Source organism: Serinus canaria, chromosome 3 (assembly GCF_022539315.1).
Source record: "Serinus canaria isolate serCan28SL12 chromosome 3, serCan2020, whole genome shotgun sequence".
Taxonomy (NCBI): Eukaryota; Metazoa; Chordata; class Aves; order Passeriformes; family Fringillidae; genus Serinus; species Serinus canaria.
Window position 1 is genome coordinate 70,211,436 of NC_066316.1, and position 26,798 is coordinate 70,238,233.

The 26,798-nt window shown below is 40.4% G+C and overlaps 1 protein-coding gene across 1 annotated transcript in view; it reads left to right on the forward strand.

Moving 5' to 3' along the window:
• Positions 1-13,207: 13,207 nt before the first annotated feature.
• The window catches only part of PREP (prolyl endopeptidase), an 85,293-nt gene continuing 71,702 nt past the window's right edge, over positions 13,208-26,798 (forward strand). Inside the window, exons 1-5 of the mRNA XM_009093251.4 lie at positions 13,208-13,439; positions 14,754-14,828; positions 18,838-18,971; positions 21,769-21,899; positions 25,397-25,606. Coding sequence (XP_009091499.3) covers positions 13,215-13,439; positions 14,754-14,828; positions 18,838-18,971; positions 21,769-21,899; positions 25,397-25,606 — 775 coding nt within the window. The 5' untranslated portion in view covers positions 13,208-13,214. The remainder of the gene's footprint in view (positions 13,440-14,753; positions 14,829-18,837; positions 18,972-21,768; positions 21,900-25,396; positions 25,607-26,798) is intronic.

Genomic DNA, 26,798 nt, shown 5'->3' on the forward strand with positions numbered 1-26,798 from the left:
AGCTCAGTGGAAACACCGCATTTCGGAGAATAATGAAGATCCCAGATCCCCAGTGCCTCAGTCTTTTGGAATAATTAGGGGTTCACTTACTAAGGGTCAGATCATCTCGTTGACCTCTAAACTTTCTGATCTTTAAGAAGCTCCTCAAAAGAGGCATAAATCAAACAAGAAAGTACTATCTGCCTTTTAACGTGAGTTTTCAGGAAATCAAAAATCTATTATTTCTCTGAAGTTAATTAAAACATTCTAAAAATTTTGGGGTTTGAAGCCTTTCAAAAAGGCAATTATTGCCACAGCTGACTGAAAACTTAATCTATTTCTTGTATGTTACAGAGAAGAAATGCATTTTTAAATTACTGCAAATGAAAATAACCATTGGTAGTCTTAAAATAAAACTTTTTTAAAGACAAGTTTTTCTTTACATTTTGATATGAAATTTTTTATGGTGGAAAAGCTGTTAATTTTAAATTTCTTGGAAAAACAGAAATTTGGGGGAAAGCAATCAAATTATTGGGGTTGATTTGTTTCCAAAATCCTGCTGAAATATCATAGTATTAGTTAGTAAATTTGAAATAGTAGGCACATATTAAATGTATTATTAATAAAATGCGCCATGTAATGAAAATGGATTAGGATGCTGAAATGGGAGCAAATGGGTGAGTCAAAATATTCAGTACAACTTTCATCTTGGCAATATGGACATTGAAATGCTCTGAATCCTTTTGATTTCAACAAAAATACCTATAATTTCTTTTTACCAATAATAGAAAACCTCAACATCATGGTGAAACACTTTTGTAGCACGTCTGTGAAAAAAGAGACATAAAAAATTATGTGGTTGAAAATTCATGTTTTGCTAATGCTATAAATGCATACAGAAAAACATGGACTAGTTAACAAATGGTATGTGTTCATTTCATTTACATAAGGTTGAAAGAAAAAACTATCACAAAGGATCTAGAGGGTGATAAAATTCAATATTGATACCACTGTGCTGTATCTGAGTGTTAACTTACCATAATGGCTGCATAATTTTAGTTCACTTGTAGCATGAGAGAGTAAGGATTTTAATTAGGAAGATAATAACACCATTATGTGCTTATATATTTTCTTGTGTTTAACAGAACAAATTGATCTTCTAACTTTTATCTGACCCCTGATACTGCCGTGAAGCATCTCTTTAAAACATTGCATAGAAAAAATCTTAACATTGTACTAATTGCTGTAACAACGTGCATATGTTTCTCTGCTGTTAAAACAGAATATTAAACCAGCAACTTCAGACATATTAACAATTTCTCTGCTACTCAGAGAAAATCTCTCACGAAAAGAAGTGTCAAAAGCATCGTGAAAACCCCCTGACCTTGCTACTGCCCTTGATTTTATGTAGAAGGCACTAAGGTTTCAAAGATGCTCATGTACCCAGTCTCTTTGAAATCTTTGAAATACTTGTTGGTTATTTAAACACTTTCAAGCATTTAAGCTTTACATTGTAGTGATAGGCTGTAGTGTGCAATTCTTAGACAAACAGCAGTGCTCTTCCAAATTCAACAGTAATAGGAATAATTGATCACTTTCATGTTCTGAAGTAAAACTTCTCCTTGTAATAGTTTTCATGTAAGGTTTCATTTTATCTACAGGAAAATCCTCAGATATTTTGCTGAACCCTTCAGGAAAGGCTCTTTTGACCTGATGGAAAACAATTTGCAAGAAAACAGTGCAAGCATAAGTTTTAGAGCACTCATAAAACATCATGCATGGGACAAGTGAGGCCATGTTACATAGAAGAACGGACTCTGTCCATAGAGTTATCAGTTAGGTTAGTGGTTAATGTGTAAACTTCAATCTACAAACCCTGAAAAACGAACTCTCTGCACTCCATATCACCTCGAAAAATGTGTGGGTATAGTCACTTTCCATGATCTCATAACTTAATTACTGACTTTCTTAACTTCACACTATTAAGTAGAACTAAAGTTTTCTTACATCTATTTTTCTGCCACAGAGAAAAATTTTCATGCTAAAAACCTACTTTCAAATTCTCCTGATACATGCAGTTCTATTCTAGCATTTTTTACCTAGATAGAGCACTAAAACTATTTTAGGTTTTCCTAAGTTATATGATCCATATAACACATATGTAACACATAGCTATATTAAAAATTAGATGTATTTCAATTACCTTATTCAAGGATTTGATACACCATTTCATATAAGAAATGGTATTTGCCATTCTAATGAAATTGATCAAGCAAGGTGCCACTAATTTTAAGATCTGAGTAATTTTTGTTAGCATCTTTTCAAAAGCTAATCTGTATTATGCCAGCGAAGCTTCTATGACAAACCTGATTTATATGCAGATTTTTTTTACTGCATTTTCTTCTCACAAGCCTCGAGATAGACACATAATGCAGAGTTATGCAGATACCTTTGTGACTGTTTTGTTTGTTGCTGCTTCACACTAGAATTAGAAGTCCTACAGAAATACTTCTAGGTGCTAGGTGAGAATGGATTTGGCTTTGTTATTTTCCTTTAGCATCATCCATACTCAGAGGAAATTTACTCAAATAGAAATGAGATTCAGGAGGACATTGTGTTCTCTAGAATCCCTAAATAAAGACCTTTTCCCTAAATTATGACCCTGTTCCCTAAATAAATAGTCAGCCTTCAGAAGTGACTGAACTTTTATTGAACCCCAAAGTTTTGGCTTATCTCTTAGGCAATGGCTGGGCTGGTTCTTATTTATATCCCTATTTAAAACAAGCTGGTTAATTCTTGGGTTTGCTTTCAAATTTAGTCACACATGGAATGTCTTAATTGTTTGTTAAAGGAACAGCAGGTTGTGGTCAGGGTCAAATGCCCTTGTGCTCAACAGATTTTAACTTTGCATAGTACTAACTCTTGAGACTGTGATAAGCAAACCTAGAGGCAGATCATGCTTTATGTGAGGGAAGTGCTGAGTGTGCAGGTCTGCAAGGGCAGGGGAAAGGAGGAGGGGACCTGACTTCATTGGACTGGGCATTTTTTTACCGCATCAGACAGCATAGTATGTACTGGTAAATGAGATTTCAGAGCATGCTTTTTGGACAGCATTGGATTCTGCAAGATTTGTAGCAAAACAATGCAAGATGTCTCCACTTCACAGTTAAGTTGGATGTTAGCAGAAAGGTTTAGGTATATGGGCTGGAAACATGGTTATGTGTTCAATCCTGCTAGTTACTCATCACCTGCTTTTTACGTACAAACTGGACCACAGACCTGCTGATGGTCCTCCAGTGGTGCCATTCCAGAATTACATCTTCCTAGACCAGGTGGGGTCCTCCCTGAGTCACTCCAGAAGGGTCTTCAAGTAGTTTAATCAACACAGCATAAGGTAACATCAGATTTCTGCTCACATAAGGTGAAGATGTCCTTCGATGTACTCGAGGAAAAGCGAGGACCTGGTGGAATGACAGAAGCATGAGGTTCCATGGAAGACCTGCCTATAACCATGACCCCAACAATTTGACTAGGGCAGCTATGAGCCATGGGCTGGTTGAGTGTTTCTAAGGCAGACTCCCAGGGAGCTGGGCAATCAAGGCTCTCCTCATTTCCTTGCTTTCATTCCAAACATGATCTTGCCCATTTGGGGACAGATTATGAGCGGGATTGGAGGGTTGAATGGCAGTGGGGAAGACACAGATAAATCTTTTCTTAATGTGATTTGTGGAGTGTCAGGCTCAGATGTAATGCTCTGTCTGATCACTGAGTGCCTCTCCTCGCTGGTGAGTAAATCATCCTAAAAAGGAGAAGAGGAGCAGATCAGGGGGAGCTGACCTCCCCTGGCTACGGTCAGCTGTAGGATGTGGAAGGCTCAGCAGGCAAGCCACCTGCTCCAGTCTAGTGGTTGGCACAGTGTCTATTTTGTATATCAGGCTGCCTCCACAGAATAAAAAAGGGTTAACTCAGACAACCATGATTTCAGCTCTGTGCTCTGCAAAAAGAAAAAGGAAGACTGCCCTGGTATTTCCAACCAAGAGACTTCTGTTTGATTTTCCTTGGAGAACACTGCTTGCCAACTTTTCCACACCCTGGAACAAGGGGTCTGGCTGAATTTATTTTCAGCACCCTCCAGGAAATGAGGCTGTTATGTTTATTAACCTGAAACTAGAAGACAAATACAGTTTCTTTAGTAGATGTAGGGGCATGGTTACTAAATTTACTGTGCTTTTTCCAAAGGTTTGAGTCATGGAGCAAGTCTATCTGATCCTCCAATGTGTCTTTGGCTGAAACCCCCCAGCTCAGAGCTGCCAACGTGGGCAAAGATCTTACGTAGGCAGCCACCTTCAGTTAGCTCTGGTAAAAGAGAAATCCTAAGAGCTATGTAGAAATGTGTCTTTCTCCACGTGAGTGATATCAGTAAAAGGGCAGTGAGTGCACAAGTGATTAAGAAGGCTGGTTTACAGCAACATGCCAGACAAAAAGAAAATCCAGGTAGCATTACACAAGAGAAAGGTACATTTCTTTCTCTGATCTCTTTAGTGCTTACAAGATTTAGATAACATGCTTATCATGAAGCAAACGGAGATATTTTGCAAGTTTTACTTGGTGTGGTAACAACTGTTACCCTTTATACCTTTGCAAATACCCTGAAGTTCGCAAGAGTAAGCACATAAATAAAGTGAATAAACACAGCCTAACTCCAAATACCTCTTTGCTTTTCACATACATCATTTAATTAAATGATGAGGATGAATTTTTGTGAGGTTGTAATAAAATAAAATTATTTAAATAAATAACTGACAAAATAGTCACACGGTCAGAATAAATTACCATGATGTTTTTAATTACTAAAGTAAGTTTTGGTAGAAGGGAATGAATATTAAAAGATTTAATTAGTGAATTCAGAGGGATTATTTACAGCACTAACATCAACAACATAACATCTAGCATAATTAGAGATCAAAGAAAGTCTACCAGGCAAGCAAGACCCTTCTTGCAGAAGACGTGTCCTAGTCTTTAATCTTTACTTTTCTCTCATTTAGGTTTCTTTCCCAAGTACTTTTATTTCCTCTAGAATATTTAACTGTAGGTAATTAAATAATTTTTGTAAAGGATCAAATAACCTGTTGCAGTTGTCTGTTGGTTCTACAGAAGCTAAACATCAGAAATGGGTGAAGAATATTGACATGACAATCACACTACATATGAGAGGACAGGGGAGAAGGGGAGCTAAATAACACCACTGTTATTTAGTACAAATGCATGTTTAAATATTTTTCTCAAGATTCATAAAGAGCTCTTCTGACCTTGGTAATTTCAGCAGTGCTCTGGAATAGTTGGTTTATAAAATTATAGGGCAGAGGCCTTGTTTTACCTTGGCCCTGTCCTGTGCATTTTGATGACTCTCAGGCATGTGCGGAGTTTAGAACAGGAGACCTGCCAAGAGGGAAAAATAAATTAGAGTAATTAGATACAATGAATTAGAGAAAAGTTTGTGAGGAATTTTTTGTGGAATTTTTTTCTACTCAGGTGTGTCATACTTATTTCTGCAATTTCTCTGATTTGCTCCATGTTTTCTGGCTGTACTCAGGAACCTGTTCCAGGCACTGAAAAATATCTTCTCTGTCTAGACTGAATGCAAAGGGAGGACATCTAATAAAAATATTCAGAAGAGGAATTTATTTCCATGAAATCTCTCTGAATTTCTCCTCCTTCACATTTTGTTAGAATTTGAAACCATAGGGATAAAAAACCTAAAAGAAAAAAAAAAAGTTTGCAAAAATTGAATTAAAATTTCCAGGTGAAGAAAAATGTTTCACTTGTTCTAGTACACATTGGATCATTGAAATTCCTGTACAATTCTCCAATAGAAGGAAATAACAGAATTCATTAAAGACATTCATTTTCAGTAATATTGCAACTTTACACACTTCTAATTCTTCTACAAAAGTGATTATTTACTATTTATAAATAAATCACATAGGGCTTCTGTACCAGCCCCACACTACATCAGAATGTATCTCTTGAAAAGTTTTGGTTGTATGGTTTGAAATTAGTTATTAAAAGCTCTTCTTATCAACAAATCAGATATTGGAACAGGAGAATAACATACTCTCATTTTTGCCCAGCTCTCTGTGCACCCTAGAGGGCTCTGTCCTTGGTTGGCTTCCCTCCTCCCACTGGAAAGGGCACCTCCTCTCTGGGGAAGGTTGTCTGTACACACACGCCCAACTGCTCACACTGATGACTCAAATCCACCCGTCTGCTCCAGTCTGTCCAAGCTCAAAGCTCAGCCTGCTTCTCTCTGAATGTCTCGCCATCGGCTCAAGCTCAGTATGGCTCACCAGAGCTCTTAATCTGTCTTCTAAACTCTCCTTGCTACCGCTTTTTTCAGTTACTGTGCTTCACATCACCGGCTGTTCTGTTGCTTGGCCCTTGAGCTTGTCCAGCACCTTCAGTCTAGGACTCTCAAGGCAATGTAACTTTTGATACACAAAACTTCAAAGCTTTGACCTTCCTCATACTTCCACGCAGCTAAAATTACCAGTCCAGCTTTCATCCTTTCACCACAAGATGCTTCTCCCTGATTTGGATGGAGCCCATTTCCTGCTCATTCCTCCATGCCCACAGCTGTAAGCAGGCTTCCCCTCTCCTCCCATGTTCCCATCCCATCAACATCAAGCACAACACAATTCTCCTGTGTACAGACTGCAGCCACGCTGCCATCTTGGACAGCCCATCCGTGGCACCATCTGTCATCACACACTCAGGAACCTTTCACATCAGTAATGCCCTCTTGCTGCATTGCTCTACCAGTCAAGGTGAAGCTCTCTGTAAAAACATACAAAACTTTGCCATTATGCACCTTCAACCTTTCACCAGGAGCTTTCATTTTTCACAGTCTACAAAACACCAGATTGTGGGCATGCTGCAAGTGTTACATGCACAATGACCTGTAACATCACAGTATTTTCCTCCATGTCTCTGAATGCAAGCTACCTGTTGTCTTGTATTCTTCACTTTGATTGAAAGTAGTAGATCATAAATGCATGGAGTGTCTACCTGGCTACCATGTGCTACCTGGCCCTGTGTGGAAAATGGCACAGTGACGCCCTGGTCCACATCTGAATTGCACAGAGTCTGCAGAACTAGAAATACGGAGACTTGATATTCAGAATCTTTGGAATTTGTTATTCAGTTTCAGGTCTACTCCCTCAGAGAGGAGGCTAAAGTTATCCCTAAATGTTTAAAAACTGAGTTATATTTATTATGATTATTTAGCATCTACTGAAATCAAGTGCCTTTCTTAAAAAAGCAATTCTGGAATTGGATTTTTTTCATTCTTCTTATTTTTACCTTCATTGTGGAATTGTAGAGGTAATATTTTAAATTACTTGCTATACAGGGTGGCTAAAGCACTACTTTGTGGGATAACCTTGCACACTGTTCAGTTTACTTTGAATTTCAGATTTGGTGATCACTGAATTACATATAGTTTTCTTTCTTTCTTAAGTATTGAGAGGTTCTTCTCAAAGGCATGTGGAAGTCCTTCTTGGAAGCACATTTCTGGTGTTTTGACTCCAAAGTTTATTTTTTCTGCAGGGATCTATAGTTTCTATATTTTTATAACCCAAACCAAATGTTTTCTGAGGCATAACAGAAAGTTTTATTTCTAAGCCATTTGAACACATACATTCAAAACATATTAAACATGGGTAGATAATGACTGCAGAAGATATTTCTAGATGTGGAGTCTTTTAAAAGGAGCTAAAACTGTTTTCCTTTCCAAGAAAAATATATCCAATTCCCTATGTTTAGTGTATTTCAAATTCTGTTATCATGTCATAATCTGTTAACAGGAAGCTGCCTACTGGTTTGCTCACTGCCAAGATTAGGGGTGACATTCCTACACTCTTGAAATCAGTGACAAAACTTCCTTTGACTTTATTAGGCAGAAGATTTCATTCAAAGCAAGAAAATTATTATTCTTACATTTTCAGAATGGAAAAGAATGAAAAGCCTTCTTCCAATTCATATTTATCTCCATTTTCAGATACTGCCATGTAAGAATTATTTATACTGTCATCCTTTTCTATATAAAGATTATCTTAGCTGCTTTTGATACTGAAGGCAGGAGTTAGCATATAAGGTGTTTTTGCAGTATACAGTAACAGCAACAACAAAAGATACTTTGGAAAGGCAAATGCAAACAGTGAAAATTAACACTTATATTTCCATTTTACTAATATGGATTTGCTCCCTTTCCACACAAAAAAAAATGAACACAATTTCTTTAGATAGAAAATTATGTTTGTAAAGATAATTTTGTTTTCGGAGTGATGTTTGGTGGGAGGAGGTGGAGGAAGGTCTGATTCAAGATTCAGTGAAATAGGTGCAGGAAAAAAGTAGACACAAAACCTTCTATTGACTTTGTTGGACTTTATGTCATACCCTAGTCCCCTGTGTGGCAATAAAATACTGTGTAGCAAGAAAAGTTAACTCCTTCTAACTTTTCTTCTGCAAGAGCCTTCTTAAGAAGAATTTGGCAAAATACTTGAGCCATGAGTCCCAGCTGAATTGTATAAGATTAGGATTCATTTCCAGAAATGCTGAAGTAAGTATAATCCAGGTAGCGGGAACATGGTGATTCGGTGCATAAGTAAGCACCAGACCTACAAACCTTGCAAACACTGAAGGTCTCTGTGAAAATTTATTAAACAACCCAAGCACACCACATGCAGTGAGACCTGAGTATTGACTGTCTACCCAAGGACACAGGGCACAGATTTTATTACATGATCCCAGGTTTTTGGAAAATCCTTCTTTTCATGTTAAAATTTAATAATAATAATAAAGAGTCATCAGTCTTGTCTATGATTAGAATTTTGTTTGTTCTTCACCTCAGGTCACTGCACAAGGAAAAGGTGAACCTAAAACATCTTCACTTTAATCTGTCTGGAAAAGTTCCTTCCCAAAAAAGTGATTTTGGATTGGGTGTATTTATACTATGATCCCTGTGTTCATCCTCCTACAACAGTTTAGATATGTTGGTTTAGATTGCCTACCTGATGAAATACCTTTTAATACTACTTTGTAATTGTAATGCCATGTTTTGTGGACATCACTACATCAGTGAACTGACTTCACAGCAGCGTTAGCACATGTAAGCACACCAATGCACATACCCAGGATAAGCCAGAGGATGATTTGGCAGTGTGACACTGACTTCAATGAACTCATCTTTTTTCATGGTGTACAGAGAAGTTTGCCACAATGAAATATTGTTTTGCTTGATAGTACGTTCTAATGTTGACTAGACCTATGACATCTAGACGTTTCTGTGACTGAGATAGTAAAACCATATTTTATTATGTAAGTCACTTCATAATCCAGCTCAAAAACGAGCAATCCTTTAATTACCTATAAACAATACAAAATTATCATAATTAATGTGTAGGCTAGATGAACATAATTTAGGAATCAAAGGATCACTGAAAATCAACAGGACTTAGGCTTTTGAGTCAGTGCTTCCAAAATAGAAAGCCATCAGGGCAGACAATTTGAGAGTCACGTTTCTCCGAAACTGGAGTTATTGGTACACCTCAGCACACGCTCATCGTAGCACAAGACTGAGGTTCTGCTGACACCTGTTGGTAAACGTCTGAACAGCAGAACTGATGTCACACAATCATGTAAATGAAATAAAAAACACGTATAGAAAACAGAAGTAAAGGTACAGACGTGTCTTCATTCTATAACAGAAAAGTTTCCAGTTATTGGTAAGTCATAATGCGAGTGAGACTGGGGAAAGGGCGACAAGGAAAGGTAAAAACAAAATTTGCTGCTAGATTTTTTGTCAGATCTTCCCTGACCAAGATGATGAATTCACTTCCTACTGAGTCAATATGCTACTTGCAGTGAGTCATTGTGGAGATGCTGACTAAGCTCAAAGAGATTTGCTAATGACTGGATGATCAGCAGAATTATAATTAATATCAGCAGAGACCAATATCTGTTTTGCAAATGATCAGAATCATGCTAACATGGGAGTGTGATAACATGACAAACACTACTGAGAGATTTTAAAACTTTTTATTTTATATATGGGAAGACGAAATTTTGCTTGCTCAGCAATTTATCTTCAAAACACTGCAAAATATCAAAGATGAACGTTGTAAGTGTTCATTAGGCCCAAGAAAAGATAAAATATTAGTAGAAATTTATTTTCTGCTACAATACAAACAATTAAGATAGCCTTCAAATTTTCAGTCATAGCCAGTCCTAATGTGAATAACTTTTAATTTTGTGTTAGCCAAACATATCTAAAAAGGCAGAAGAGTGCTACACCTTTCATTGTAAGGATTTCTGTTATCAGACTGTACACTGCACTCATGCAGGGCGTGCATGGTGTCCAGCAAAAAAAAGATATGTTTTGTGCAGTGTTTTAGACACTATGTGAACCTGCATTAACTGCTTTCCTGATAAAAGATCCGACAGTGTAAATTTGCACCTTCTGCTGTTGTTCACTTTCTCCTCCCCCCACTGCCCCCCAAAAGACAAGGGAGAAACTTACAGTACAGAGAAAATTCACTTTCAGTCTCTGGTGCTCGTCTTTGAAAGAAAATTACTGCCTGTAAAATTACAGGTCCAAAGATCTTACCCTGGACCGCTATGTACTTGGGGTTTTTTGCATATTCCCACCTTCATCCGGTATCCAGGATGAATTGAAAGGTATTGTGAGGGGAATTGCTGTGCTTATTGGACGCTTGCCAGCCCATTCAGGAATTACCCTGTTCTGCTCCGAGAGCGCTGCTGGAGCCTGAGGAACTCCGGGCGCTGCCGTGTGGAGCCGCGGAACAGCACCCGTGTGGCCAGGCTGCCCTCTCCCGCCAGCTCTTGGAGCTCCAGCTGTGTGGAAGAAGCACAGCTGTCCAAAACTTCCACTGCAACTCAGACTGACTGCTTTTACCGCATGAAGCTGATCTTCGGAGGCGTTGTGGAAATACCCAGGATATTGAGATGTAGGGCTGTTCAGTCAGATATACGACAGATAACCGTGCCCAAGCTGCTGAACAGTCAGGCATTCTGGATAAACCTAAACACATTCATCCTGGACAATACCTTCAGACTGAAAAAGACATTTTCATGAGGCAAACTGCAGCTCTGAATCAAATGCATGGCCTCTACTGTCTACAAAATAAATTTACACTAAGCTGCCCAAAACTCCCAGACAAACCGTGCACATACAACTTGTTTGTGTAGCAAACTGGCAAGCAGAATGCTTGATAGAGGTATTGAGCTAATAATTCTCCCTATGATGCAAATTTGTGTGCATATAGAATTCTGTCTGAGAAGCTTTAGACAGAAACAGAAAAGCCTTGGCTTGCCAGTATTTACCTAAGCAAGACTCAGACAATTAGCAAGCTTTTATCAGCATCAGGCATGTCAAGGCATTGCCATCAACTTCCTTGCTGGTGGCATGTTCTTGAGCTCCAGAAAAAAGGTGCAGTTGTAGTCAGCAGCTGTCCTGCTGCCTTGCAAACGGAGAATACTAACAAAGAAATAAGGTACGAAGGAAAAATGACCAAAAGAGAAGGGATAAGAGAAAAGAAGCCACATAGCTGTTGTTTAGGATGTAAGCAAAGATGATGAGCACGGTTATGTCACTTAGTGGCCATTGCGGGGCTGGCGTATTTCATATGTACACAACCCTCACCCTCTACACAGGATGTCCAATTAGAGATGGTAACTCTTTCCATTAAGAAAAGGCAATCAAGACACAGGTCTGAGCTGATAACTATAAAGGTTTGATGCCATTTCCAAAATGTTTTGGGTCATTGTCATTCCGGGTGGTTACTTTATTAACAACTATGAGCGCTTTTGGGGTTACCAGACCTTTAAAGGCCACACACAAACCTCCATGTCTCCAGCTGGTGCCATTAACCACACATACACATGAGTTTACCCTGGATGAAGAGCTGCAGTGAAGTCCTCCCCAGGCTGACAGAACAGCTTGGCAAAGGCAGTGGGCAGCTGCTTAATTTGGAAGAAAAGCAGTTCAGCCATGCTGCCAAAGTCTCCTGTCTCCTCCATTGTGCAGGAGGAGTATACCTGGTCTCTCCCTGGAGGAAAAATGTTTGCAGGTTTTCTGACCCAGGAAATCCTATTGTAAAATAATCACCCATGGATGAGCCTGAAGTCATCCATTTGAAACCCCTTTACTGGGTGCCCTTTCATCCAGACTGGCTGCGCAGGCCAGAGTGGGGGCTGGCATGGGACTACACACCTTGACTCTGGGGGTGAGGGTGACAAGCACCAGCCAGCCAGGCTGGTGTTCTGGAGTGGCCATCTTCACTGGGACCAGGTGGCCAACCCGTCCTTTGCTTTTAGGGTGAAGGAGAGTCACTGGAAACTTGTAGAGGTATGTTCGATGGAAATGCACTAGAGGTTTGAATGGACCAAGCCAGGTTTAGCCAGGAGAAGAGAAGGCTTGGGGTGACCTCATCGCTCTCTACAACTCCCCTAAAGGAGGCTCTATCTAGGTGAAGGTTTGTCTCTTCTCCCAGGAAACCAGTGAAAGAACAAGAGCACACAGCCTAAAGCTGCACTAGAGTAGGTTTAGGTTGGACATCAGAAGTAATTTCTTCACAGAAAGGGTGATTAGACATTGGAATGGGGTGCCTAGAGAGATGGTGGAGTCACCATTCCTAAAGTGTTTAAGGAAAGACTGGATATGGCACTTACTGACATGGTTTACTTGACAAGGTAGAGTTCTGTCACAGGTTGATGATTTCAGAAGTCTTTTCCAACCTAATCGATTCTGTGATTCTGTGACCCGGCTTTGAGCTGCTTGACTCACAGAACCAGAATCAAAGAATCAACCCCACCTAGGAATCAGCTCCGATTTCGGGCCAGCGCAGAGGGGAGCTCTGCAAGCCAGACCCGGGCCTCTTCCCTCACCGTGCGCCAAGGCTGGGAAGCCGAGCTGGAAAAAAATGAAAAAAAAATGCAAACGTTTACTATAAGAAGGATGACATCCGGGTGCAGCCGGGTACCCAACCCTGCCGGAGCACGGTGACCGGGAGCGGCGAGCAGACACCAAGGCCGGCGGGGCCGCACGGGCAGCGCCGGCTCCTCAGCGGCCGCCATGGCGCCCTGCCCCGTTGCCGCCCGCGCGGCGGGAGCCGGCAGGGGGCGCTGCGCGGCGCACGGCGCTGGCAGGGGGCGGCCGTATGGCGGCAGCGGCGCTGCGCCTGTGCCGCGCTGCGCGCCTGCTGCCGGCTGCTGCCGCCACGACCCAAAACACGGCCCCAGCCCCGCGGCCGCCTCCGCGCCTCGCCTCCTCCTCCTCCTCCTCCTCCTCTTCCTCCTCCGCCTCCTCTGCTTCCCGGCCCTCTCTGCCGCTGCCCGCCATGCCGGCCTTCCAGTACCCCGAGGTGTACCGCGACGAGACCGCCGTGAGTAGGGCGCTGGCTGGGACAGCACCCGGCGTGCGGCGGCCGCCGGGCCCGGGCGCGGGGCACCCGGTTCGCCATTGCCGGCGAGGCCGCCTCGGGGCGGGGGTGCCGCCTCGGCTCCCCGGGCTTTGTTCGGCTGCGGTCGCGGAACGCCCGGCGTGCTCCGTGCAGAGAGCCCCGTGTTTGTCGCGCCCGCGGGCCGCGGAGGCTGCCCGGGGCTTGTTAGGGCGGGATTCGGGCCCTTGCGCCGGTGCCTCCGGGCACGTCCCGCGTGTGCGGGGCCGGCGGGGTCGGTAGCTAGTGCGGGGCGGGCGGCGGGAGCGGGGATGCGGGAGCAGCGGCCGCATGGTGCATCCCGGAGTTCTGTTACCCTTGCGTGTGTCAGGGAAACCCAGGCCTCCGCCCGGGCTGCTGCAGCGTCAGCAGAGGAACAAATAGTCTATTTATATGGAATGGCACATCTGTAACATAGTCTCATCTCCCTGTGTTTCCACCGTATCTGGATACACAAGGGATTACAGTGTAAGTTTGGCTAAAATGGGTTCGATTTTCTTTCCCTTCCTCAAAGCGCTGTGCATTGTGCACCGGCCAGGAAGGATTTACATTGCATTTAAACCAAACTGTTTGCCGGTATGAGCCAGAACTGGAAAAAAATCCTGAAGTATTTACTTTCCTAGTTGACTGTAAGGCTGATCTGTGCAAGCCCTAGTAGCAGGTATCTAGTCTTTTTTTATGTACTGGAGGAAGGAAGCAGGTAAATTCAACCACGTGGATTAATCTTTTGTGGTTTATTTGTTTTGTTTGTTGTTTTGGGGCTGGGCTTTTGATTTTTTAAATTACGATTTATATATATATATATATATATATACACATTATGCTCATATTTGTGGGCAGCAGTAGTAGGGAGGGCTAAACCAGAGACCGTTTGTGTAACCAGGAACCATACCTTGGGTATATATCCAGTGATTGGGTTTTTTAATTTGGCTTGAAAACCTTAAGGGTCTTGGTTTGGTTGGTGGGGTTTCTTTTTTGCTTACTAATCTATCTTGTGGAAGGAATTTATGTGCAGTTCACCATTTTTCTGGTGCTCTGTATTTTTTTCTGAGAACTACTCTGCTTCTGTGGTACCTTCACCAAAGAATGGTAATACTTGTAACTCACCTGGGAGCAATGTGTTGGTTCTCTTTGCTCCTTAGCACTATATGCTTCTGTGAAATTCCAAATGCCCTTCCTCATGCTGACTATCATTCCTTGATGGATAGAGTTTGCTTGTGTGCATGTCTTTTTTAAAATTACTGTCTTTTATAAATTCAGGTGTCGGATTACCATGGATGTAAAATCAGCGATCCATACTGCTGGCTTGAAGATCCCGATAGTGAGGAGACCAAGGTAACCCTTCTTTGCATAGGAATGGCTGCTTTCACATGCTTTTCTTTTATAGACCAGATGCACTGGTACTCTGCTTTTGGAGAACCTGCCAATATGTTTAGAAAACTTACATAGTGAGAGAAAGTGTAGTTCATGTTGTATCTCATGGCACCAACAGGAATGCCTTTATTTTGTCCTTTTGAGGAAAGGTTGAATGGGGCTTTAAGCAACCTGGTTTACTGGCAAACATCCCAGCATTTGCATTGAATAGAAATTGAACTAAATTATCTTCAAGGTCCTTTCCTACCCAAACCATTCTATGGTTCTGTGAAAGTCTGGAATATGTGGTATAACTTGGATCACAGAATTTTTAAAACTAAACCCATGCTTATGTTGCCCCTGTTTTTCTTAGCGAGTTCAAATGTTCAAGGTGGTGGTGTCATACTGAAGAGAAACATTAACTTTTTTTTTCCCTTTGTGTGCTTGATTGGACCAGTCAAGGGCAACCACACACACAAACCAACTCCTCCAGATATGTAAGGTAACCAAACTCCCTACTCCAGATATGTAAGGTATATAATGTAACAAAAATTAATCCGTGGTCAGGTGGGAAAGTTTCTGTCTCACTTTGGGGAAGGGAAGTGCAGAATGTGAGTTCATGGTCTGCTGCTGTTTGGCTGTTGACTTCTAAGACAGATTGAGGAAACATCCCTGGCATAGCTGAAATGTGCTGCACTGGTTAAACACTTCTGGTAGTGACATAGGCCACAACTGCAGCACCCCACTTTTCACTGTTGTATTGGCTTTGGCTTAGTTGGACTTTCAACTTCTTGGTTTGTTTTAACACTTTGTGGGAAATAAGGTCATTTTTAGACTACAGCAAAGCCTTTTGCTGCTATTTTAGTCATGTACAGTACCTTAACTCACTGACAGTGTAGGCAGTAATGCTGAGCTTGTTCCAGACATGAGGGATGGACAAGTGATGAAAAAGCAGGGATCATGTGGGGTTGGGTTGTACTATTCTGAACATGAGTGTATTTGAATTAGGACTAGAACTGAAACTCTCAAATCTACAATTAAATGGATTTGATAATAGACCAGTGTTTTCATGTTTTGATAAATTTTCCAATTGCCCTTGGAGGTCACAAGAACTCTAATAAATTTTTCTTTGTAATATTTAGGAAAGGTATGTGCTCTCTTGTAGGAGTTGCACTGAGCTACCCTTGGCTGAATATATATATGAGCTGTAAATGCTTTGCAGAGTAATAACAAAGACTGGTCATGTTAAACAGTTTCTGTTCTGAGGCTTTTTCATGGAAAGTATATACTGTCAGTGGAATAATTATGTTGATAGAGTAGCTTAGTAGAATGTAGAAAGGTGATAAGTTGTAGAAAAGCATGGTTAAAAAGAACTTGTGTCATCTGTTTCTTAGATGAAATTTAGTTTGACTGTTGTTTCAGAATGACAGTTGGCCTACTTAATGGCCAGACACTTCAGCCTCAAGTAGACCATGTCTACTGGTAGTACAATGCTTTAAAAATTGTTTTGCTTTTCAAATTACCTTATCTTCCAAAGCAGCCTTAAGAAGTTGCTTTACTTGGACCCTTATTCTGTACTTTCTACTGCTAGCAATGTCTGCCCAGGTTTAAGGCTTATGATACATTGTCAGATGCAGATACCTACAGGCACAATAAAAATCTTTCTCTCTAAATTCATGAAGGCATACAGTTACTGTTAGACCTGTAGCTTGTGTGGCATCTGTTTAGCTCAGCATGGTGGGTGGAGTTGTTTACTGTGAGAGTTTCTGCTGACATATGTTCTTGTACTTTATCTAGAGCAACATTTCAGTTATGTATTGCTTTTTAAACATGAGTGCAACCTCACACTCAAGAGTTTGAATTCAGAAAGTTTCCAAACTGGACTATATTCTTCTCCATAAAACTCTTTGAAAAATCTGTAATTCCTTGCTCCTTTTTCATAAAGCTGTGGCATTCCGTTTACAAATAATCTTGGAATCTTTGGTGCATACTAATTGGAAATAAGAAAAATATATTAAGTTCCTGTAAAAGCAAAATTATGAGTGATACAGTTGTGAGTGTAATAATTAGTCTGTAAGCATGCTCTTGGGCAACAAATGCTTGTAAGGAAAAGTCTGTGCTGCTCAGAATATCACTAATGAAAGCAGATGTGGTAAGATGTATTTATGCAGTTAAAAGTGGGTAATACACAGTTCCAGTATACTCTTGCAGCAATGTTGTCATTTTGGTCATGTCATTGATGGATGAGACAAAGATGTGTGCCAGTTTCTGTTCCCTGCATATAACTGGAAAGTGCTTTTGGCTGTCCAGTACACTGAATGGTCTTACACATGTTTTTATAAGACGCCATTTTTCTGAAAATGTCACAGGACTGGGAGAAGTTAGTTTATTTGTATAGGATCCACAGTCCATATTTTTGTGTATGTAGTCTTTGAAATTCATATGTTTCCATTTAGAGAAACCAATTCAGATAACACATAATTCTTGGGTAGGTTTGATGAAGTTCTTTCACCATCTGATGGGGGGTATGGTTATAGCGGTGCAGTGTGGAGGCTGCATGGCTTACCACTGGGATGTGCTGTGCACGTATTAATTCTTCACCTGAAGAATTAATACATGACTAAACACTGATTGCAGCTGGTAAGTGTGTGCCAGGTACTCTGCCTGTACAGCCACTGGCTTTTCTGAAGATCTCTGAAGCACAAGCTGTGCAATGCGGATTGTAGTCCTGCTGTTCCTGTGGGTCATGCGCTGCAATGAAGGTGTAACTCAGATGTTACAATGCATTGATCTGATTGCCCTGTAACAGATTTAGGACAGGTAGAAACAATAGGCTCCTTCAAACCCTTTCCTGGAAAAGAGCCCCGTGTAAGCAAGGGATGACTGGATGGGATTTTGTGCTGGAGGTGAGAAGCTGGAGGTCGAGGGTGACGCTGCAGCTGCCGCTGTGATATTTGGTTGTGAGTTACAGGCTCCTTCAAACCCTTTCCTGGAAAAGAGCCCCGTGTAAGCAAGGGATGACTGAATGGGATTTTGTGCTGGAGGTGAGAAGCTGGAGGTCGAGGGTGACGCTGCAGCTGCCGCTGCGATATTTGGCTGTGAGTTACAGCCACACACGGTGTCCTGTCTTATCTGCTTTGTGTTAGAGACAGAAAAGCCTTCATGTTAGAGACAGAAAAGCCTGCATGTCTGTTTGTTGCCAGCTGTGATTCACCTTAAGATGCTTAGGTATTAATTTTAGGTTGATGTACTATGCTATTAGTAGGGATGATGAAATACCAAGAGAGCATCAGGTTTTCCCTTCATGCAACGAACAGCTGGAGTGGTAATGGTTTTGATCACTGTCCCTAAGTGTTTCTGATGGGAGCTGGAGTGTTCTAAAGAAACCAGACTTCCCAAAGTTTTCAGAGATTAGTATTTTTTCCCTAAAAACTGATCTGTGAGCAGTACTTTGGGCTTATAATTAAATACTGGCTAGGACTAATTCTGTGTGTTGTGTTAATAGTATGTACAGATAATGCCTATGACATTTTGTGTCCTCTTAAAGCTCTTCCCAGCTCCTGAAATAATAGTGCAGTCTGTGGGCAATACTTGTCATTTAGGCAAATATTTTTTTAAAGGATGGTGTGCTTTTGGAAGTTGTTACCTTAGGTTTTGGAGATTTTTTTTGTGTGTTTGTTTGGATTTTTGTTTGTTTAGGGTTTCTTTGGTTGTTGGGGTTTTGTTTTGGGGTTTTTTAAGGGGAAAGGCAGGACTGTCTTGTCTCTTGGCTGGTTATCCCAGTGTATGCTCTGGAGAGTCATTATTCAAGATGTAAATTGAGTCCTAGTAAAGAATTTTGGCATAATGCAAATAAGCATGTAGGATTCTTCATGTGTGACACTGCATAACCTATATGGGGGAAACATGTCTGTGATGCATTGCTTCTGAAAATGTTTTCTGTAGAAAATAGGCTAAGTTTATTTTTTTTTTTTTTATTGTTTTCTTTCAGGCCTTTGTGGAGGCTCAGAACAAGCTCACAGTACCCTTTCTTGAGCAGTGTCCTGTTAGAGGGCTGTTCAAGGAACGAATGACTGAACTCTATGATTATCCTAAGTACAGCTGCCACTTCAAGAAAGGAAAAAGGTATGTGAGGAATGTTTTTGGAGGTGGTGATGAATGTGAGGCAAGTCAGAAGCAACTATTAATTAGGAAAACAAATTATATTTGTATTTATTTTTTTACAGTTGCAAAGTAAGGAAACTAAGCCAGTGTTAACATGTGTCTCTGGAGAGAGTGAAGCACCATGCAGAGCACAAGGTGCTTCACTCTCTCCAGTTCCCAGCCATATTATCTTCTTTTATTGTCTTTTATAAGAATTTGTCAGTTTATCAGAACTCAGATGATTTTGTAGAATAATTATTGTAAAAGTAAAGCTTCGAGGAGTTCCTTTTAGAAGGGCTTAGTCACTGTCAGTATAGTTAAAGGCATGTTGTCTGAAAACAGCATAAGCCCATCATGTGTGTTCTGTTCCACATATTTGCTAAAACCCCTGCTCTTACGTTGGTCATTCTTTGAACAGCTGGTAGACTTTTTTTGTTTAGTCATGGCCAGTGAAAAGCAGTAGGGATTCCCTTATGGAAAACTGTTCCTGTAGCTGCAGGGTATATGGGAAAAATCATTGGAGGACTTCAAGCAACTGATGGAAAAAAAAAATCTGTTTTCTTAGAAACAAAGAAATCCTGGTGTATTCCAGTGCCTAACCTACTCATATCCCTGTTTTAATTCTGTGGCTAGGTGAAGAAATGGTGTTTCTGTGTCTTATCCGAGATCTGGAGACTGCAGCTGCTACTGAATTTAATGTGACTGCTTTTAGAAACATTATCAAGCTTCTAGAGAGAGGGAGTATAGGGACTTAACTACATCTAAAGATTGTTTTAGCAGTTGAAAAAGAGGTGGTGCAAACACCCAGCCACTCTTAATCATGAGAAACACAGATAATCTTTTTCGATATTTTCAATTTGTTTTATCCTTGTTGAGTGGGCACCCAGGTATGTCACATATGTGTTCACCGTAGTCCACAGATAATGAGAAAGAGAGCATATCTTGTTGCCTTAAGATTTCTACACAGACATTGAGAGGGATTTGTTTTAGTGATCTGTGTTGTGAGAAAGGCACTGATACTTACTCCTAAGGGAAGGAAACTCTGTACTTCGTGGGGTTTGTGGAAGGTATATGGTGGGGAGTGAACCCAAGCTGTTGGTGGATTTAATGTGAATTTTAATTGTCATGGATGTGGCACAACACGTCAGTGTATAGAAGTGTGGGGTTTAAGCCCAGAAGCAGTGGAGCTGTTTAGGACAGTGCTGCATCTGGGGAAGTATGCCTTATTGAGCGAGTCAGGCAAAGCTTGTTAGTTTGTATGTGATGCTCATGCAGATGTAGCAGGTGACCAGGTCTGGTCAGTGACTGCTCTGAATTCTCTGACCCATTCTCCTTGTGCAGGGCAAACAAGTCTGGGTGTTGTTACCTTCAGTGCTATTAAGGCTTAATGTTGCAGAAGGGCTGGCAGTGATAAATACAGTCTCTGCTAACAGATAAAAATTCTTAATTTAATGCAGCTGACTGTCCTCCAGGAAGAACATTTGTGCCAGGAGCTTGATGTGCTTGTAATTCATGACACTTTACTTCGACTTTAATAGATGTCTTTTTAGTCTTTCTGAGTGATACTCTGTTTCTTGGCATGTGCTGGATTTAAATTGGAGCAGTTCGATTATAATACAAATATAATAGAAAAGCCCTATGTTGTGGTGTTTGAGGCAATCAAGAGGCCTCTGCCAAATTAAATAACAGTCAGTAAGGTGTAGGGTAAGGAACTATTCTATTTGAAGAATTTTCTGAACTTCTTATGACATTTAGAAATCTTTAAATGTAACTACCCTGGTTTTCTGATGAAGAATAGCTTCTGGAGGACAGTGTCTGAGGAGTTGTTCTGTAGTCTGCAGAAAGGAAGGGTGCCCAGGGAGGTGCTGTGTCTGTCTCATTGCTTGACCTTTGCTTCCCAGCTTGTTGCCTAGCATTGCAGAAATGAAATGGGCAAAAAAATGGCTGATCAAATAGAAAATTACTTTTCTTTTTCTTCTATTTCTTTTAATCTTTCAGTTTTGCTCTTTCTGAATGTTACTGTTATTACTTGAATGTATTACTAGCTGATATTGTTAACCAAGCCCTTGTGAGTATAATTTCCCCTTCTGGCTTTACCAAGTTCCCATGTTTGTACCCAGGTACTTGTCAGTCTTAGGGAATATAGGAACTTATATTTAGATTTGAATGTTGCTCTGTAAATTTCCCTGTTCCCTCAGGCGAAGCTGTTTTTTTAAGTCATGTTTGTATAGTGAAGTACTATGAAAATGGGTGTTAATTTCTCTGAGTGCTATGGTGTCTTAGGATGTGAAGAGTATCACTCACTAAAGACAGCTCTGTAACTGTCTGTTCCTACCGCTTTTTCAAACACACATTTGTAAGAACATTGAAACAGTTTTGGTTTTATTTGATTTGAACATAAGTCTGTCACCTAGCATGGATTGAAAGCAGCTGTGTGAATGACAAAACTGAGAACGTAAGGGATGGGAACCTGTGCCAGTGCTTGTAACAGAGAAATGCTGCAGCTGCCAGAGTTGTTTAACATAGACAGTTATGTGGAGTTTATAGTATGCTTAGAATTCTTTGAAAGGCACTGTGGCACATGCAACTTTTATTTTTAAAGGATATTTTGGATCCATCCTAGCCCTGACTCCTACTCTGCTGTGAAACTTGTGTTTCCCTAACCTGTTCATCTGTCTTTTATTCACTTCATGACAGCTTCATACAAGTTTTTTTGTGCTTGCCTAACTGAAAATCAGAGTTCTTTCTACTTAATTTTTCCGTCTTGTGTTCTTTTTAGGTATTTTCACTTCTACAATACTGGGCTCCAGAATCAGCGAGTTTTATATGTACAAGATTCCTTGGATGCCGATGCCAAAGTTTTTCTTGATCCAAATAAGCTTTCTGATGATGGCACCGTGGCCTTACGAGGTTAGTGAGACAGCAGAGTAAGTCTCCTGCTAAGTCTCAGTCTTCAGCAGAAGCTGAAAATTTAATCTAAGTGATTACAGTAGCCCTATGTGGATTTATAGAGTGTTTCAGAAGAACATTTCTAAACCTTCATTGTATCCACAATTAACTTGGTTCAGTTTCCCAATGCTTTTTTCCACAATTCTGTAACAGGTTTCCAGTGAAATATGAGCAGCTTTTGAGACTGTCCATAGCAAGGAAAAAAAAGTTTGTTTTTATATTGATTAGTTCTCTTAAAATTGTATTTTTCAGCTTTAACACAAGCGAGCAAGGTAAATTAAGAGACTGTGAAGGAACATAACATTAACTTCTATGACCACAAAACTGTTTGTGTTCACTAGGGCTGTAACTTCTCTTAGCTGTCAATTTTCACACTCCCTACTTGCTCATTTTTAGAAGCAGACTCTTGGACCTAAAAGTCTTCTAAGTCTGTTCAAGGACAGTTAATAAAAACAGCCATCAGAATTAGTGAATGTTTCTCCAAAAGTGACCTAGCAGAAAAGAATCAATATGGCTTTTTTGTGGTGAAGTCCTGTCTTAATCTGTGTATATTGCATTCATATAATCTCTAGAATTTTCTAGAGATTCTTCTAGTATTTCTAGAAGTCTTACGGTGTAGTTTTCTTCCAAATGCATGTAGAAAATCAACAGCTGTGTAACAAGAGGGAAAACTCCCAGTGTTGATTAATAATTGATTTAAGGGCAGGAAAAGGAAGAACAGATGGGCTGTCAAGTCAAGCCCTGTCAGAGACTGTGCTAGGATTTGCAGTGTTCATATGCTGAACATACTAGAAAAAGGAGTGAGCAGTGAGGTAGCAGAGTTTGGTGAGAGTACAAAGTTACTCCTGGTTGAATAATGAAGGAAGACCTTAATAATAATTTAAGTGGGCAGCAAATTAACAGACAAAAGTCTTTGTACAGATAAATTAAGTGATGCACAGGGGACAAACAATCCTAACCTCATTTATGGAGGAATGGATGGAGTGAACTCTTGAGCTCATGATGACCTCTTGGGAATAATGCTTGGAGTGTAACACATAATTCCATGAAAATGTCAACTTGTTTCTTGGTAGAAGCCAAACAAGTACATCAAATACCAATTTATTCATCTGGAAGAAATTTCTGCCTGGAAGCATTAAAGAAAAACTCAGTGTGGCACTTAGTGCTGAGATTTAGTTGACAAGGTGGTGATCAGTGAAATTGAATTCTTGGAGGTCTTTTCCAACCTTCATGATTCTGTGATTCTACGAAACGAAGAACAAAACAAGGACACACCATTACATTAGCAACCCAGGAGTTTATACTGTACCATTGAACACTAAATCAAGTCCCAGTCTCCTTAGCTCAAAAGGGGCTCTGAAATACAGGTTGGAGGAGGGCAATAGGAGCAATCAGAGGAAAACCTGAGTGTGCCTGGATTAATTAGCTTGGAAAAGGGACAATTTAGCAAGGATATTAGAGGTCTGCAGAATAATTTGTGGCATGCAATAGGATGGAGAGAAAGAATAAGGGTTGATTAGTCATTTTTCTATTACAAGAATGAGGGAATATCAAATGAAAGCAGTGGGAGTCAGGTCCTAAGCAAACAGAAGAAGGGGATGGTTTGTGCTGCAAGAAGTAGATCTGTAGAACCCCTTACCAATGGATGGTGGTGGTGGAAAAAAGCAAGCTGGACAAAATCAAGGAGAAGGGAAACATTCAGGAGTATTAGCCAACAACTGCATGGAAAAGAAGCCTGCTAAACTAAATATGGTTGGAGACAGTAAGAATAGTTGAGGGAAATATTACGTGTGTTTGCATTGTTCTTGCATTTATTCCTGTGTTTTGTTCTTGTGCTTGCATTGCACAGTATCAGCACAGGCTGGGGAATGGAGAGATTGAGAGCATCCTTGTTAAAAGGACTTTGGGGTTCTGGTGGATGAGAGGCTGGACATGAGCAAGCAATGTGAGATTGCAGCCCAGAAAGCGATTTAATCCTGGGTTGCATCCAAAGCAGCGTGGCCAGCAGGACAAGGGACAGGATTCTGCCCCTCCGATGGGCTCCTGTGAGACTCTGCCTGGAGCACTGTGTCTAAATCTAGGCCCCCATTCTAGGAAAGACATGGACCTGTTGGAGGGAGTCCAGAAGAGGGCCATGAAAAGATTAGAGGGCTGAAACACCTCACCTATGATGAAGGGCTGAGAGAGTTGTGATTATTCAGCCTGGAAAAGAGAAAGCTGTGGCTTGACCCTATAGTCGCTTTCCTGTACCTCAAGGGGGCCTACAAGAAAGCTGGAGAGGGACTTCTTACAAGGCATGTAGTGATAGGACAAGGTTAGATAGAATGGATAGAATGGTTTTAAACTGAAAGAGAATAGGTTTAGATGAGATATTATGAAAAAAAAATTTACTGTGAAGGTGGTGAGGCACTGAAACAGGTTGCCCAGAGAAATTGTGGATGTCCCATACCTGAAAGTGTTCAAGGCCAGGTTAGACAGAGCTTTGTTTTGTAGGAGGTGTCCCTGTCTACAGCAGGAGGGTAGGAACTAGTTGATTTTTAAGATCCCTTCCAACCAAGCCATTCCATGATTATGTGGTTGTTCTTACTTGTGTAGTTATCACATTGTGGTTACTCCTGAGGACAACTAGGTGGAATTGTGTTCTGAATCGGAATTGCCACTCTTACATTCTTATGGGAGAGAGTACATTGGTGTGGCACAGTGGTGCCTCTCAAAACTGTCATGTCTGCATGACAGTTTTGAGAGAAATGCAGTTTTTTCTTAGGTTGTTTTTTGGTAGATACTTTCAGGTCTGTACAGCCTTGTGGTAATTCAGTCTCTTCGCTTGACTTGATTTGCAAGCATGAATTTGATCTTCATCAACTAAAATGGAAGCTCTTTATTGTCTTATTGTCTTATCACTGTTTGGATAAAGTGAAATATATATCACAGGTTTCAGCTGAGAATACAGGTAATTAACCATTTGCATGCTAGTGGCAAAGTTTTCCAGTTACTTCAGTTTTCTGGGTTTTAAAGGATCTAGTTTTCAATGACTCCATTTTTTAAAGTGGTATTTACACTATTTCAGATACACAGCTTGCATCTTTGTTAGCTTCTTTGGTACTGATTCTCTCTTAAAATTTCACTCAAGTTCTCTACCTATCTTCATTTTCTAGCTCTTCCTGCGAAGCTCAGGGCAGACATTAGAAGAAATATGATTCAAACCATAATTGGTTTGGCATAAGTTGTGTTACTGAATATGGATACACTTTCTGAGTATCTGTGCCTAAACTTGGATCTGTGAATTAGTTGAGAAGTCCACAGAGACTGGAAAAGTGGTGTGACTCCTAAGTGATAGCAGATGTAGTATCTTGCAGTGTTTTTAGAAAATAAACCGTCTCTTAGTGTTTGGGGAACAGTTTCTTTAAGTAGTATCCCAGTTTAATCTCTTTTCATGTTGCTTGTTTCTGATTTCCTAGGTTATGCATTCAGTGAAGATGGTGAATACTTTGCATATGGCCTGAGTTCTAGTGGCTCTGATTGGATTACTATCAAGTTTATGAAAGTAGAAGGTCCTGAGGATCTCCCAGATACACTGGAGAGAGTTAAATTCAGTTGCATGGCATGGACCCATGATGGAAAAGGCATGTTCTATAACTGCTACCCGAAACAAGATGGGAAAAGTGATGGTAGGTATAACAACTCTAATTGCATGCTATGTGGAAGCAAAATCACTTTTGCAGTTAATTGGTGCAACAATTAGCTCTACAAATCTATATTTAAATAAGTGGCTGTATTGGTTGTGCAGTTAGAGATCAAATTATGTCTTGTATTGCCAAAGCCTATGTTCAGTTAGTGTGAGTCATTTGTTGTCTGCCTGCCCCTCTTTTTCTCAAAGTTTGCTGTTCCCGTTCTTTTTCCCTGGGATGATTTACTTATGTTCCATATTGTTGGTGGTGTTGACTAGAATTTGATGCCTGGTGGAAACTTACTTAGATCTTTCCCCTAATGCATTTGTGTGGGCATAGATAAACTGCTTTGGGAGATTGACCTGATGAATAACAATGTGAGGCATAAGGTTTTTGTTGTCCAACCAAAGTCATGTGTGGTTCACAGCAAAGCAAAACAAAATGTTTATGCTAGCAAAATTCAAGGGGCACCGCACTAAGTGGAATAAATTGCGGAGGAGATTCAGGAGGGAAGGAATTTAGCAGTTTTTATTGTAAGGCAGAGCTACTGAAAAGTTTCTTCTGGAGATGTGCTCTTCATTAAACTGGAGAGAATTTTGTCTCTGTATTTGCTGTTGAAGGCTATAATTTTGCCAGACTGGCAAGATAGATACCAACCTTGTTTTGTTGAGGTTTTTTTTACCTCCTGTTTGTAGTTCAAAAGCTGAAGTGTTGGAAAATGTTGCAAGAATGAAATTTAAAAAAAAAAAATCAAGTGGCACCTCATACAGTGCTTTAAAATACATCACTTTTATATTTTCAGCAAATGGATGTATGAAGGTTTCTAGGAATGTAATTAGCAGAAAATCTCCCCTTAATTGCACTGGGTGAAATGGAAATGAAAATGTCATTAGGGAGTGGTGGGGATTCTTGGTTTTCTTTGCTTTGCTTGCTTTTATTTCTAGAAAGCAAAGCTTGAAATGATACCTTCTTCAAATGTGAAAATTTATTATCAACAATAAAAGGAAAGGGTTACTTTTGAAGCAGGTTTTCAGCATGAAGTTTTATCTTGTTTAGTAGGACAGTGTTTGTTTGGAGGGGAATGGTTGTAGCTTGGAACCATTCCTAGTTCTCTTCTGAATTTCTCTTTCATATACAAAGGGATACACAAGTTTTTAAGGGTTTCATGAGATTGTTGCATTTCTTTGAGAAC